The 15686-nt window shown below is 37.5% G+C and overlaps 1 protein-coding gene across 9 annotated transcripts in view; it reads right to left on the bottom strand.

Annotated features, from left to right (window-relative positions):
- Positions 1-15686, bottom strand: part of PDE1A (phosphodiesterase 1A) — a 196495-nt gene that overhangs the window by 134082 nt on the left and 46727 nt on the right. For 8 of the 9 annotated variants that reach the window (XM_066189808.1, XM_066189803.1, XM_066189805.1 and 5 more), the window contains exon 2: positions 8255-8368. The exons of the other annotated variant lie outside the window; for it this stretch is intronic. In XM_066189808.1, the coding sequence (XP_066045905.1) occupies positions 8255-8358 (104 nt within the window). In that variant the 5' untranslated portion in view covers positions 8359-8368. The remainder of the gene's footprint in view (positions 1-8254; positions 8369-15686) is intronic. 9 annotated transcript variants of the gene reach the window in all.

The following is a 15686-nucleotide window of genomic DNA, read 5'->3' as shown; positions in this document are numbered from 1 at the left end:
TTTTGTCATTCCACAACACTGACTCAGATGAGCATACTTCTCTTACTCATTCAAAATAAACCATACCAAATCTCATTACAGTCCAGCTTTGTGTACAGACCATAAACAGAAAATCTGCAGCTATTGAGTACTCATTCTCAGAGCATTTACCTCAAGAAGAATAAAAATTTCAATAAAGAACTTTTCAGGGTTTTTTTTGATTTGCAGATCCATGAGATATTGCCAGTGGTGGCAAAGGGCTTTATAGAGCCAAGGCAAACAATACATTCAGGGGGGTTTAGAATACAGTTCTGTAATACAGAATACAGTTCTGCTGGTTATAGATTACCCAGCAGTACTTCACTGATTCAGCTGAGGTCCAAGTAAGTGATTACAGTTGTCCTGAATTAGCCCAAGCACACAACACGGATGTTTATACTGGCCTTCTTTCAGGCCAGCTATTTGTGGAATACAAAAGCACAGATGTTATCTGTGCATAACAACTCTGTAGTGATGTGGGCAGTACTCGAGCTCCATAAAACCTGCCAGTTAAACGTTAGCCTTTCAAAAACACCAAAACAAAATTGAACCATCAGAAGAAGTTCATATTGGATCAACGTTTCCTCTCATGTTTTGATACACTACCAGGTATCCTAGTATTGGATTTACAATACCATATAATCAAGGACTTGAAACATAACAGATGCAAGACCGTGAGTGTTTTCTTAGAGAGCTGTTCAAGTAGGAGCATCTTTACCTTCAGGTAGCCCCACCCTCAGACAGCTCTCTCGTTGTAAGGATGCTACTAGGTGTGAAAACACAGAGGGAATCCAACCTAGGAACTGATAAAGTTTAAGTTTATAGTAAGGGCAAAAAAAAAAAAAAAAAAAAACACCACACCATTATTGCGGTTTTTACTAAAAAAGAAACCCCTGGGTGTCAAAACCAGTCACATTAGAACAGCTCAAAAAGAGCATGGAGGGAGCAATCAGATTTGGGAAGCAAGAATGAATCATGGGAAACAACCCAATCCACAGTACCTGCAGAAAATGGTCACTTTTTAGGGATAATACATCTGACAAACTCACTCCACTCACAGAAAACCAACCACTTTGGAAATCACGATTCTAGCAAAATCCACAGGAATAAATACAGTATCATGTTAACAGCATTTGACTTCACAAATGAAATTACGTATGCTGGCCAACAGTCAGAATCACACAAGCTTTTAGGAGCAAGTAACACTCTCCTTTAAAATCACTATTCCTTTTACATATGTATTCAGGAAATGCGTATCTATGCTGTGAGCAGTTGCAGCCTTTAACAGAAACTGAATGTAGCAGTTCTTTACAAGTCTAAGCAGTTTTTTAATAGAAAAGAGAGGTCGGGGAGAAGGCTGGCTTCTTCAGTCTGGCAGCACTGCCTGACTAATTGCAAAGCTTTATGGACTGTGAAAACTGAGTCACTTCATTGTCAGCTGTAACTTTATAAGTGATGTACTCAATTTCTGTTTAGCTTGCCTTAACCACAGCAGAGTGCAATTTTCTCTCCTTTTAGTCATAACTGCTCAGTCTTCCCCATCTCCCTAGTAAAATGAAAGGATTTACTTCATATTAAGTTCTGACTGCCTCTATAGATCCTCTTTATGAAGCCTTATTTTAAAAGTTCCACAATTTGCATCGGTGACCTCAAGTATGTCATGAAATTGTATGGGAAGGCAGTAAATGAAAAGCAAAATTCCAAAAGCCTGCTGTTGCCAGAGAAGAACTCCATCACTGTGCAGACCGTGGGCCAAGATTAGCCCATTTGGCTAGTCAGCAATTTTCCTTTCTTTTGGAAGGCTTTGAATGTCTGGAGGGGGATTTTGACAAGAATAAACCTTTCATGTTAGACACAATACAGTAGTACTGGAGGACTCACTACCATAATAGATCTTACACCTTTTTTGCAGTCTTATTTGTCAAACAGTCTCCAGTGAATGGCAGCAGAAATAACTGCAACCATATTGTTCTAGCCCTCGCCTAGAGGTTATACCAGGAGTAAGCCAGATCAGATGGAAAACACAAACAAAATAGAACAGTACAGATGGGTTCACTCCTAAATGATTGTTTTGACATCTTACAGGAAAAATTCTGTCAGGTACAATTTTGATAAACCTGAGGTTATGTTTCTCTTTCAGATGTACGAAGTGAATGCCTATTTTTAATATAACTTCCACTCGTAACTATGTAATTTCAGTATTTAGGCATTTGCATTTTTCTAACTCTATATAATTAGCAAGACAAAAGGCCTTTTTTTCTCCTATCCAGATATTTTGACTTCACTCTGTTGTGGAGGTGGAGCAGAACCTGGAAGTTGCATGTGGGAGGGCCATATGAACTCTGAGATTTTGACCCATAGCTCTGAGAAACTGTGGGAGGCCTCAATGTGCAACAGCTAAATTAGAGAATGAAGTTTTTAAAGAAATGTTGATAATAATTGGTCAGCAACCAAGGACCCCTGCACAAGGAGCTGGCAGGAGTTCAAAATAAGAGGAAAGTAATTATTTGTGTAGTCAATTATATAAAATCTCTTTCTATGCAGAGATCTGAATAGAGCAATTATAAGGTGAATAGCCACAGAAAGTCTCTTTTAGGAAATTTTAGCAGTGCTGGATGTAGCATAAGTAGAGTCAAATGTCTATGCAAAAAAAAAAAACACAGAATAGAAAGATTTAATTGCAGTTTAGTAGTCAGCTTCATAAAACATTATGTTTAATCTCCTTTCCAGTCTCCTTAGATATAATACTTAATTTTAATTGGACACATACATGAGGGGTGTATGAACATGTTCATTTAAAGCTCTAATGGGGAAATCTCAGTATTTTATTGTATTATTCAGGGACCGAGACACCTGTAAACACACTGCCACTGTTCTTACAGGTACCATAGGCAAATTATGGTTCGTGCACCACTCCTTCAATTTGCAGTCATTTCTAGTACTGCTTTCTATAAGCACAGCAATTGACCTGCTCACAGCAAATTGGAGGATCACCATTTATTCTAATCCATCAACAGCATGGGTATATGTCAGAAATAGCAAGAAAAAATTAGTATGAACCTGAAAATTTATTATATGCCTATAATCTATATGATAATAATGGAAATACCTTTCCAGCAGTAAAAGAATATGACTGGATAAAAAAGTTACATAAATTTCTAATGTTAATTAGCTAAAAATCTACACTTATTGAAAGTTTTAAATTCGTCATATTATGTTTAATTAGATACATATTTATAAGTGACAAAGTTATAATTATAAAATGTTTACCTGACTACTCAGGTGCAGAAGCAGATTTTGGTTTCAAAAGCAAAAGAAGCTGTTCATAGTTTATAATAAAACTATTCTTACTGTAATTACAGCACTAATGAGATGCATATCAATCAATAGGTGCACCATCATATACCTTCCATTTTCTGTTCAGAGCATTTCTGAAATCAACTTTAATTTTACCTTAAGTCTCCTAAGAAATACCTGTCATTTTGATTACTTTTACGAGCTTTTGACTTTATAGGAAAGTTTTCGCACTACAAGAAAGTAAAAATAGGCAACATTACAAGTAAAAACTACTTGAAGTAGTAGCCATTTGTTCCTGATGTAGTTTAGCAGTAAGTGACAACCTGTCTTGCTACTTTTTACCATAGGTTATCCACCTATGGTAAAAAGTAGCAAGGTATCTCTTCTCTTTCTTTTGTTCAGTACTCACAAATTTATAAATCTTTTTATCATAATAAAAATCTGTTCTGTTTTGATAATCTCTTCAGTTAAGCTTTACTGAACTACCATAGCTGAGACAAGTAGACCCTAGAAACACAGGCAATAAGCAAACACTATATACAATATAAAATAAAATGTAAACAAGCAACTCGGAAAAATAGAGGAAAGTCCTCTACCATATCTGCTTCCTGAAACCGTTCTACTACTCTTTCACCAGTATCCATGGACCTAGTGACTGTTCTCTAAATTCTAGTCCATTTTAGACCTAACTAAGCTGCTGATCTGGATTCTATTCAATGCCTTTAAAAGAATTCTGTCTTCTGATAATTCAGCAAGTGCACAGGAAGACATTTTTCTACTTTCTTTGACATTAAGTCAAATTTGCCCAAATCAGCGACTGAGGCACCTTTTTGTCTCTACAGAATGTGTATGCATGCAATTTGTCGCTGCAGCATTGCAGGATCGACAAACTGGGTGCACATGTGCCTTTTAGAGCCTAAAACAGTTTAGACCCTTCTTTCCACAGAAATCAGGGTCTCATGTTGAATTTGGGGAAAAAGAAAGGGAAGAAGGTAAGGAAAGCAGCTTATGATTGTTTTCCAAATCTCTTTTGCCATACAAGTTAGCCCAAATTAGTTTTAACCAGTGACGGTAATAACACATTCTCATTTTAAAGCAGTAACAATTTCATAAAGTAGTCTATACTAACCGCATGTGAATTTCAAATCCCCAGATTCCTGGAACCTTGGACTTTAACTTTTCCCATTCAGACATTTTTCCGGCCAATTAAAAACAGTTCTAGTAAATACAGGTATTTATGAAAATTAAGCTATTTACTCACAAATGAATACAAAGCTTAGAAAGGGAACCTACCCCTAAAACTATGTCCAGCAGTGATGAGGACAGTAGAAGCTACTTGCAAAGGTGTTGCTGGGGGTTAGGTGGCTAAGATGTCTTCTTACAAAATAAAATAAAATGGGGGGTGGGGGGATGTCTGGCTGTTCTGGGTCAACATTGAGTGAAGTGGCAAAAAGACAAAATAGACCTTAAACAGACAGCACACGATTTCACACAGTGAGGAACAATGCAGAGTTAAGTCTACATGCAGATTAAGGAGAATACCAAACACTGCAAGGCCAGAAAGCATAAAGACCTCTGCTTTAAACTTGGTTCTCTGCATTCCAAACCAAAATGCTTTTTAAAATCTGCTTTTCTGAGCTCCCTACCATGCTCTATCAGCAGCAGAAGACAAACTCTCCTAGGCAGCAAATCATCTGGATCTACTGACACCATAATACATTTTAAGCTGGAGGCTTATTTACTATCTAAAGTAAGATTCCATCCGATAGAGAATGAAAGGTTGTGGGAGAAAGGGTGTAATCGGTGGCATTTAAACAGGCTGAGAAGGAACCCCTTGGCTGGGCTGTGACAAGGTAGCTTTTGAAGTAGAAGGTGTACAGCACTCCTCCTTGGTCAGGCAGCTGGATTTCCTGCAGTGGCTTGAAAAGCTTTTGTTTTTATTCTTCAGCGTAACAGAGAATTATAAAAGCCACACTATTATATGAGTTATTTAGCTGCTCCTTGTCATTTGTTTTTGCTTTCACCATGAACTACAAAACATTAAAAGCTTGCAGTCTGCATACTCAAAATATCTTAATTCAAAAACCAGAAGCTACAGTCAAGACAGAAATTTACATGACTCATTTTCACACATCTTGTTTCACTGAGCTTGTGTTTTATACTTTCAGGCATCAATTAAAATCAGCACCAATGCTAAGGATCAAGTTATGAAATTCAAATTAATATCTTCTCTGCCAGAAAATGTCCTTGGTTTCAGCACTGCTGCAATTCCAGTGTAAGGAAAACAGAGGGGGTTTTTTAATTGCCATATAGAAATAAGAGCTTGGCTGTGAAGCACCATAAACCCAATAAAAGTTATATATAATTTTAATTTTATTCCAAACATCCCAGCCTTTATTGCAACACTTGGGTTAGCAAGATCTTTGAAAGCCTATAGAATAGAAAACCTATAAAAAGGCCCTTTCATTCAAGCTTCCACAGTAGACAACTTTTCTTATTGGGCATTCAAATAAGGATTTTCATTTTGCTTTAAGTGCATTCAACTCACCTATCTTCTAGAATAGTCTCTATTTCACACACACACACACACAAAAAAAAAAACCACCAGAAGCCAACAATAAAAACACCAAGACATGCAAGGTTAAATGTACTTCTGCTGCCAAATTCATAATTAAAAGTCTATTACAAAAAAAAAAAAAAATGAAACACTAACAGAAAATTTAAGCTAATTTTAAGTAAGGGTCTATAGTTTTTGAGCACTATTCAGATAGTTACCTAAGTGGAACCCAATGTTCTTCCAAAAATAATGACCTGCTTGCAAGAAGATAATCAGTACTCTTGACTGGCAAAATACCGTGAAAGTGTGTTGAAACAACATGAAAATTATGTAGGTCTGAGGACTCTACCAGCAAGAACAGATTCAGCTTCATAATTCAAACCATGAAGTCTTGGCTTCGGTGTAAATATACTATTGCACACTATTTTAAAAGCTCCCTAATTTGGCATCATAATTTCATTAACAGTTCCCATCTCTAAGATGAAACAATTCTCCTGTTTATGAAAGAATTCCTCCCAAGTCAGATTATCTGGCAGTCCCACTTATCTGTCCCTCTCCCCTGCCCCATAGAAACATGCTTCTACTTTGATATCTGTTCATCAACAAAATGAATCCTTTTCCTTAATGACTGATGCTTATACTATAAAGTGAGCCCTGATATCTACTCTGAAAAATTCCCCATACAATGTTCATAATATTGACTAGTCAGTGATTTCCAATTGACTAGGGAATAATTTAAAAGAAATCATTGGTAAATCTGAAAAACAGTCAGCTAAGCACATATCTAATAGTATAACCTGTTGGGTTTTTTTTTAAATACAAATATTTTAGCCTCATGTTGTCACAACATTCACGACGTTGGCACCAACCTGTAAAAGGTGTGTGGTTTCCAAACACTTAAGCTCCACTTTATATTTATACACCACAAACTCCAAGTATCATTTTAACTATTCTTAAAGAAGCATGAACTTTATTTCCTGGAGGTCTTGTACTGAGTATCACCAATGTTTAGTTATGTGCATTAGTTGGTTTAATGGTACCATTCCAGAGGCAGCTGAAAGGAAACATTTCAACCCAAGAGTCTAGTGGTAAGAGAGAACTTACAGAACAATAACTGCAGCTAAGACCCTACACAAATGGATATCTGCACAAACTGATGGAGGTCTCTGGTAGCAGAAACTCAAAGCAAAATACGTGACATCACCAAATAATCAAAATACTTGCTCTGTAAACTTTGGAGATTTTACGGGATCATTTTTCCTGAAGTGCATTATCTTAAACAGAGCGATGATAGGATTCAGAGCAAGTGTTCAAAAGCATGTCACAGAGAAGTTATGATAAATCCCTGGTCACACCTGAAAAGTGACTTTCCAATCAAGCAAGCAAATTTCTCTTTAAAGAAAGCAGATGGTGGAAATCCCCTTCCCCACAGCCAGTTTGAGTCACTACCCAATGCTCAGGGGAAAAAGGCAGTGCAGTCAACGCATCTAATCCTCCACACTTTAAATAATCTTTTTACCATCAACAGCTGAGATACTATTTAGCATCTGTGGAATACCTTTAGAAACCCATGATTACAAACCTTTCCAGCAAAAATAATAGTGTCATTTCTTTGCTTCAACAAGTGTAAAATGTATTTATTTGTAACATCCTGACATCAGCTTTCAGATCAAAAACCTGGCAAATACTGAAAAGGAGATGTTGACATTTGAGGGGTTTAGGATGCACTAGTTTGATAGAGTTTCTCTCTGACAGGTTGCAGATATTTATTTACCGATCATTTGCACCAAAATTCTTCATGAAAACTGCATCTGAGAGCAGTGCATTAGACACAGCAGACATATAGTGGTCCCCTCAAATATTCCTCAATTACTTTCTAGCATTATTGAACACCAAAATAATTGACCAAAAAACAGACATAGCAGCTTCCTAATAGCTAAGCACCTTTTAATACAGACCTCTTTACCTTCAGTCTTAAAGGCAAAGTATTAGTACTTCCTACAGAATTGCAATAATATACTTACCCATGCATACTGACAGCAATGACAAAACAGCCCCAGAAATGCTGATTCTGAAGATAACATTTACAAAATCATATCACAGATATGGAAGTACTAACTTGAAAGGACTTACCTGCATTTCGATTTGGATAATAACTCTCACTTATTATACATCTTTTAAATGAGAAGACTGAACCTAATAGAGAGTCTGACATTAATCTAAGTACCATCGTAAACCAGAATTATGTACTGTATTGTGGGAGCAAATACTGTTCACAGCTTAAAGATAACTCTCCCGTTTGCTAATTAGACATTTTAACAAACAGAAGAAAATTATCTTTCCCAAGGAACAGAACAAAAGCCAAGGAGACAAGCTACTCACATTCCTTTGAGTCGTTGCCACATTTTCTCTGTATGTCCTCCTATTTGGTACTGTACAGAGGCGCTTTCCAGTTCCCGAGTTGTTTCTGTCGCTCGAGCCCCCATCGTTATTGTCCTACAGTGATACAGTTACAGTCAAGCTCTGCAGCAAGTAAAAGCAGTCCTTAGTCCACTACAAATTTCAGAAGATCCATGCATGTTAGACAGTAGCTGCTGTCATAGCAAAACACATCAGAATTACAACAGCTGAGGGACGATCCTGCCTGAATCACTATTCACTTTGACAGACAATTCCACTCTTCCCCCCCAAGCACAGAGCAAGTACACACAGCTCCTCTGACCTCACAAGTCTAATCCATATGGGAGAGCCAGCTACTTATGCTACTGACTGCTCAAGCTCCTTTCTCATGCACTTTTTCTGCTGTAGGAATACACAGAGAAGCACAAAAGATTCCTTAAAATGGACTATAATTCATTGCCATGCAGAAGAAATGTGCATGGCTCTAACAATCCAGAAGGAAAGAAAGGCTGGTTTCTGCTTTGCAGGTTGGAGAAACAGGCTGCAATAGGAAAGCAGATGGTAGATGCCAGTATCAGCCACATCACCCTACAAAAAGTGTATGTTCAAATGTCAGAGCTTTTCTCTTTAGCTGATCCTGAATTGTTTCTTACTGAATAAATATCTACCAGCCTGTCAATAAAAATACGACTGCACAAATGCTAAGTCAGTAGCAAAGACATGTTTAAATCCCTGCAGAAGAGAAATCAGTGAGCGCTACAGGTTGTTATTGAAGGAATATGCTGTAATGATGACTGTTCACCTTCTCCTAGCAACTCCACACAGTAGGTAACTGTCAATTTAACTGGTGGAAAATGCAGCAGCTGCAAGACAGCCCGCGCTGCGAATCCTCCGGGACAGCAGCATGTGTGTGTAAAATCTGATGCTGAACTCTGTGTGTCTGCCAGCAAAAAACAATTAAGTGCATACAAACAGCAAAAGGGTTGAGGACTAATCAGTACAATGCAGCAGATTGCCTGCTCTGCCTTCCAAGTGCAAACTTCAGAACCTATCTGTACAGCAAAAGTCTGGGCTTGGAGAGGGCAAAGGAGGGGATTTCCTTACTGCTTGCTCCGTCACAGACTAGGGTTTGCAGAGCACTTCACTCTGAAAATAGCACCTGTCTTGTCTGGGTGAGTAAAAATCTTCATTCCTGAAGCAGCAGCCAAATAATCAAATGTACCCCAGACTTGTCTCAGTGATCATGTTTGTTTCAATCAGACTAAGAGCGGTGCAAGAAGCCAGGCAAGAGCAGAGTGCCAAGTGGGAGTAAATGTGTCAACTTTGTCAGATACTGGTGCCACTGCCAGGTGGGACAAAGGAGCTTTGGGTCCACATTGGAAAAGTGAGCATGAGCATCCTTAGATGATGACTGGAAGGAGCCTAAGGGTGAGGGAGGAATATTTCAGTGTGGCTTTAACTAAACAGCTTTATCTGTGTTAAATTTTGCAATGAAGTGAGATAATGAGCGTTCCTGTCTGATGCAATTGACAGAAATGGATATTACTAAGTAATTACTAAGTACTCAGGCTCTCACAGAAAAATAAAAAAGGGATTCACAGCTTTGAAATAATCTTAACATTTCAGAATTTCCTAATCAATTTTCTTTCTCTATGGTACCTTTTATGCACATTATAGAGATAAATTACACCCTATGAGAGTTATAAAGCAGTTTGTGTTGCATCTTTTGCACACTGATTTCCGGTAGATAATTAAACAGTGCACTTCATTTGCTTCCATGGATTTAAGACACACAGTTTTAAGCTGCTATTAATTCCCAGACTTTCACCGAATTCTTCCTGACTCAGAGATTTAAGAGTCAGTCCCATAAAATTCACTAATAATTTCTGAAAAACAGTCACTGGATGAATGAAATCACTTAAAATTTTCAAGCAGCATCAGAAGACAAAAATGAAGAAACAAACCCATGTATTTTCAAAAACTGTAAGGCATTTATTTGGTCAAAGGCAGCAGTAAGTACCTTTGAACCACTTAAAACCTTCCAAACTTTCCACTCCTGTTTTGCATGGAGTCCAACCAAAGTTTGTAAGAAAAAGTATAAATATCCTTCCATGGAATAATTAATAAGAACATCTCACACTAATCTGGGCTCTTCCCTGCCTTTTAACTGCCAAATATCTGAAGCAAAGCAAAGAAATTAAGTATTTATAGAAACCACATAAACCTCTAGGGACAGAGGGGAATTTTTAGGGCCTCATAAAGTATTTCCAGCTCTTGTTGTCCAATTCTACAACGAAAAAAAGTGGTGTTTGCAAGCTATTCTCTCTCCCTCAGAAGGAATTCAGTAGTTGAAGATACATTGCTTTAGATTGCTGAAGATTTACAGGAGAAAACTATGAGACAGCAATATCCTTCAGGAAGGAAGGAGGAAAGGTGCAAACTGCCCAGACAGTATCCCTGTAAATGGAGATACACCTGCTAACGTCACCAGAACTCCACAAAGGAAAACTGTAAAACCTCTGCTCCCTGAAGGACCCTGCCACTACAATAGAAATTGCAACACCAAAAGCACCTAGCATGGCTTAAGCAAAAGACAGACACAGCGGCCTTTGCTCCAAAGGTTTATCCTGACAATCAATACAGCAAACCACCAGAGAACAAACCAAAGGATGAAATTGTTTCTGTGAAAATTAAAGAACAAGCAGGAAACAAAAACCCAGATAGATAAGGCATTTGAAAATCAAGAAATTTGCCAGAACGTGTACTGTATTTCCCTAGGGAGACAGAAGCAAACCACCTAAAACAAAAGAACAACTTTTAAGTGATCTGGAAAACACGAGCAAAAAGCCCTTGTAGAAACACTGGGAAAGGAGAGACCTTTCCTCCCTTTAGCTTCTGTGAATAATGCTCAGAGAATGAAGTAGCTGAGCCTACATCCTTTCCCCTGGCTCAGTGGAGGGCAGGCACGGGGCTGAGAACAAGAGAGCCAAGGCAGTGACCTCACAGCTCTTGCTGCAAGAGGTGATCCCGGGCTCAGAGGCCAGGAGCGTGCGGCTGGAACAGGGCAGCCTCACCATGCAGCCTGTATGAGGGGCCAGGAGGAATTCCATCCCACCCAACCTGCTCAGAAATACCGACCTTTGTCCCCGTAGTACAAGCAGGTCAAAAGGTACAGAATACTAAACTGTGAGCAGCTACTTTAGATAACAAGGGCGATCATGAGGGTTAGCAGGCATCTGAAATGAAAAACTTCTTCACAGTTTTCTGCTTTCCATTTCTTGTTCTTGAACCTAGTTTTCTGTTCTTGCCCTACCTAATCCATTATTTGTGCTACAGTCCCAGCAAGGTTTTTTTACAGTACATTTTACTCCTAAAATAAAATCCTTTTTGCCCTTTGTCCACAGTTTTTCTTTTCTTTTTAGATTTTAGCTTAAAATTTCCATATTAACATCAACACACACTTCTATTAGCCCATATAGAGATACATTAAAACAGGAATAATTAACTTCTTCACCCTTAATTATGGTGATAATAAAACTCTCCTAGTGACACTTAATCCTCAGATAAGAAGCTACACTTAAGGAAAATTTAAACGAAGATCCTTTTTCTTTCATCTAGAAGTAATTGACACCAGTAATAATATCAATGCAAAAAAAAAAATTAAAATATAAGCTCCAGTAAAGAAATCAGTATGCCTTTTCAATATTGACTACTGACAGACCTTTACAGTTATGATAAAATCACACAATTGCAATGAAAACAACTTACCTTGAAACTGAGAAGAAAATCCTGCAGCTATACCAGTTAATTAGCTATAAGAAGAGGAAAGGGTTCATGCAGGTTTTGATGAGGAGAATAAGAGCTTTATTTTAAAGAGATCCTCTGCTCCTGAAGGGAAATTAAATATGCTGCTTTGTTTGAAATTAATCTTCAAAACATCTAATTCATGACACATGGAAAATAAGGAAGTATCAAGAGACCTGCAGGGTGACTTGTCAAACTAATAACCATGCCTCCAAACGTGACAACACAAACCTCCCTGTGGTAGAACCACAGGAGAGTCACGAACCAATTAAGAAATCTGAAAACATAAGGAAAACAAAACACAAATCCTCAAAAAGATAAGATAGATTTATTGTAATTAGCGACAGCAGGTACTAATTTTGCATGCTGTATGTCCTGGCCCCACTCTACCAAGCACTAACACACATTTAATATTAAGCAGGTAAAGCATTGCATTTATTTGCTGGGTAAGACAGGGTTTAACAGAATTGTAAATAACAGACTTAAACCACTGAAGAAGTGCCTGCCAGTGGACTCAAGTGCTACACGGTGCTTTGTGAATAGAGCCTAAGATTGCTAAGATTGCAGAGAGATCACATCACTCAAATCCCACCCTTGCAGGAAAGGAATGGTTTGCTAGTCAGTGTTCTCCATACTTCCTTTTGCCCTCCCCATTGTCTATTATATTCTCATTTGTGATGTGCAATCCTCTTTTGCACAAGCAGAGTTTCCAGCTTGCTTGCAATGTCCAAATATCTGAATTATTAATCAATAAGAAGTGCAGCAGAAGAAGAATATTTGGTCTTATTAAAGTTCATGGACTTTATTTAAATACACAGGTCTCCAGCAATCTGGCAATGGCAAAATATTGATGTTACAATAATACTGGATTTTCAGATTCCCCACAGAATATATTAACAAAATTAGTACAGTTACATAATTGAGGAATAGCAACTCTGAAATGTTATGCATATGGTCTACACAGTGTATTGGCATTGACTCAATTAAGTAGGCAAAAAAGCTGGGATTGATATATTAACAGTGCTTACTTAGATGACCTATATAGGGAGACCAAATAGGGAAAAATTCCCCCTTCTTTTTCACTTTAATATTTTCTGCTGCATCTGATTAACCATTTTTCAGGCTTGCTTATATAATCACTAAAATACATATATTCATTTATATGTCCTTCAAGTACCAACTTTAAGTCTAGCAAGGAGAAAAAGAGTCTTTTATTTGTTTGCTATGTGCATGGCCTATCATATTGGTAATGAACACCATGTCAGATTTATCAAAGCTTTAAGCCAACTAAAAATTAAAACAAATACCCACTAGGGCTTGCAAGCAAATTAGCTGAAAACCTCAGGACACAAATAGATAGATATATATTTGCAAACCTAGCTATGACACATTAAGACCTTATCACATTTGATTGTTCAATACTGCCCCTAGAAGCAACCAGCATCAAAGGTCTGTCACAACTGCGTGTGAGTGTTCACAGACCAATTCAGTGCCAAATCAGGTTGATTAAGGTAGATGTCCGAAATCTGCAGCCACGCTGGACCTCACTGAAGTCCACAGAATTAAGATGTCCAGGTGGCCTGTTAAGCACATCTATCTTTAGGTTTACTTTGAATATGATCTTAGACGCAATTTAGAATCATGGAATCGTTCACTTAATTCAGTGAACCAAACAATCTGACAAATTCTAGGAGATGGAGAGATAGCAAAAAGTGAATAATTGCCAAGATACGTAATACATGAGAGATGTGTTGTGGATAATCTGAACAAAAAGAACTGCAGATGAAAACTTGCCCCTGCATCATAAGTAGAAAAACAGAATAAGATAAAGAGTGTTTCTTGAGCAGCAGGACCTGGAAAGAGGCTTTAAAAGAAAAGTTTGAAAACAGACAGCAGTCAATCAAGAACCAAACATTCAGTAGAACTTGTGTTGCATGCCAGCAAATGAAATGAAGCAAAAGAGTGGTTCAAGGCAGGGTGATTAAACAGCTTGATCTGCTTTGTAAGACAGACGCTCAGTTGGCATCTACATCTTTCCCCAGGTTTGTTTAAATTTGTCAGCATAAATTCACTGGTGATTTAAACTAAAAGGTAACTGTTTCACACACAGCTAAAAAAACAGATGGACGAGCAAAGAATGGTAGGTACAACATGGTTTTGAGATTTTCTTCAGTCCTACTTCCCATTAAAAGTGACTCATTTATAATTTTTTAGTATTTAATTCTAGTACTTCAGATTACTATAGAGAACCATGACAATTGGACTAAATTTTCTGAAAACAGCAGTTACACATAGTTCATACAGTGTCAGAGGACAATCAGCACAGCTGAAGAAAATAGAGATTACAGATTTTTTTTAAGGCATAGTAACTTCTAACTTCTTTATTTGAAATGAATTGGCAAACCAGTATTGAAAAGCATCAATTGAAATTGAGGAGAACATGAAACAAACAGTAGCTTTTAGCAACTCCTTAGGAAACAACTTGGCTACAAGACTGATATACTAAGTTTTGCATAGAGAGGAAACCAATTTAGAACTGCCATCAGCATTGAAGTAAGAGGGATAGAAATTGCCAGAATCACAAGGATGATGATGTACTTCATAACAACATGAGATTGATACCTAACAATGTCAAAAAGGCAAGGCTGCAATGTCAAAAAGACAGTGAAGAACAGATGTAGAATAAACACAGATGTTCCAGACTAGTTGTGCTCCTATTATCAGAGCCCACTGCCTTTTTTATCACATTTCAGATGTATTCAATTAATTCTTTAGGAGGCATTTTAGTTTTGATAATCATGTACAGAAGAGGAAGTGGTAAGATAAAAAGTCATTTGAACACAAAAGCTGTGGTTAACTGTGAAAAACTCTAACTGCCAAGTAATTGGTATTTGCACATAACTAGAGAAAGAAAGAATATGGAATGCCAAACAATAGGAAATACATTTACCCATTTATCTAACAGAACTATATCATCTATAAAAAAATAACTGATCCATGGTGGAAAGATGCGTAGATATAGAACAACATGGAGTCATTTCAGCTAATCATTGTCTAAAAGAGGTTTCTCAAACAATCACTTTGAGCTACTCCACAAAAAACCCAAGAAAATAATTTCCTTTTGCTAAACACTACTTACACAAGGACCACAGCAACAAGAAAATGTTTCTTGATATTTATAAAATATTATAACAGAGCAGATGCCAGCAGGGAAAAAAAGTCTCTTCAACTCCAACTAAAGAGATAAACTTGGGAATCTACCCTGACTATAGCTATTTTTACTGTACAGAAACTTTCCACTAGTAGCTGTCCCAAAGAGGTGGAATCAAATCATCCCAGCCCACACAGGATTCCTTCAAAACCTTAATTGCAGATCTGAGCTTTCAGGACAGAATGGCAAAGACATTCTCGTTGAGACAAAGCCGCATCATAACCCCAAGTATCACCTGTATTTTTAGTTCAGTTCTGTATGTGAATATGCACAAAAATACCTGATTCAGAATTAGTCTGTTCAAACCACCACACTTCAGGGCACTGCTACAGAATTTGAAATCTAAGGGTAGCCAAAAAGGCCCTTTCCTAACATATCCTGAATTTTAACCTTAATTTC

The sequence above is a fragment of the Chamaea fasciata genome, unplaced genomic scaffold, assembly GCF_029207755.1.
Source record: "Chamaea fasciata isolate MVZ Bird 193981 ecotype frontalis unplaced genomic scaffold, bChaFas1.0.hap1 SCAF_8, whole genome shotgun sequence".
Lineage (NCBI taxonomy): Eukaryota > Metazoa > Chordata > Aves > Passeriformes > Sylviidae > Chamaea > Chamaea fasciata.
This window is presented reverse-complemented; position numbering and strand designations above follow the sequence as displayed.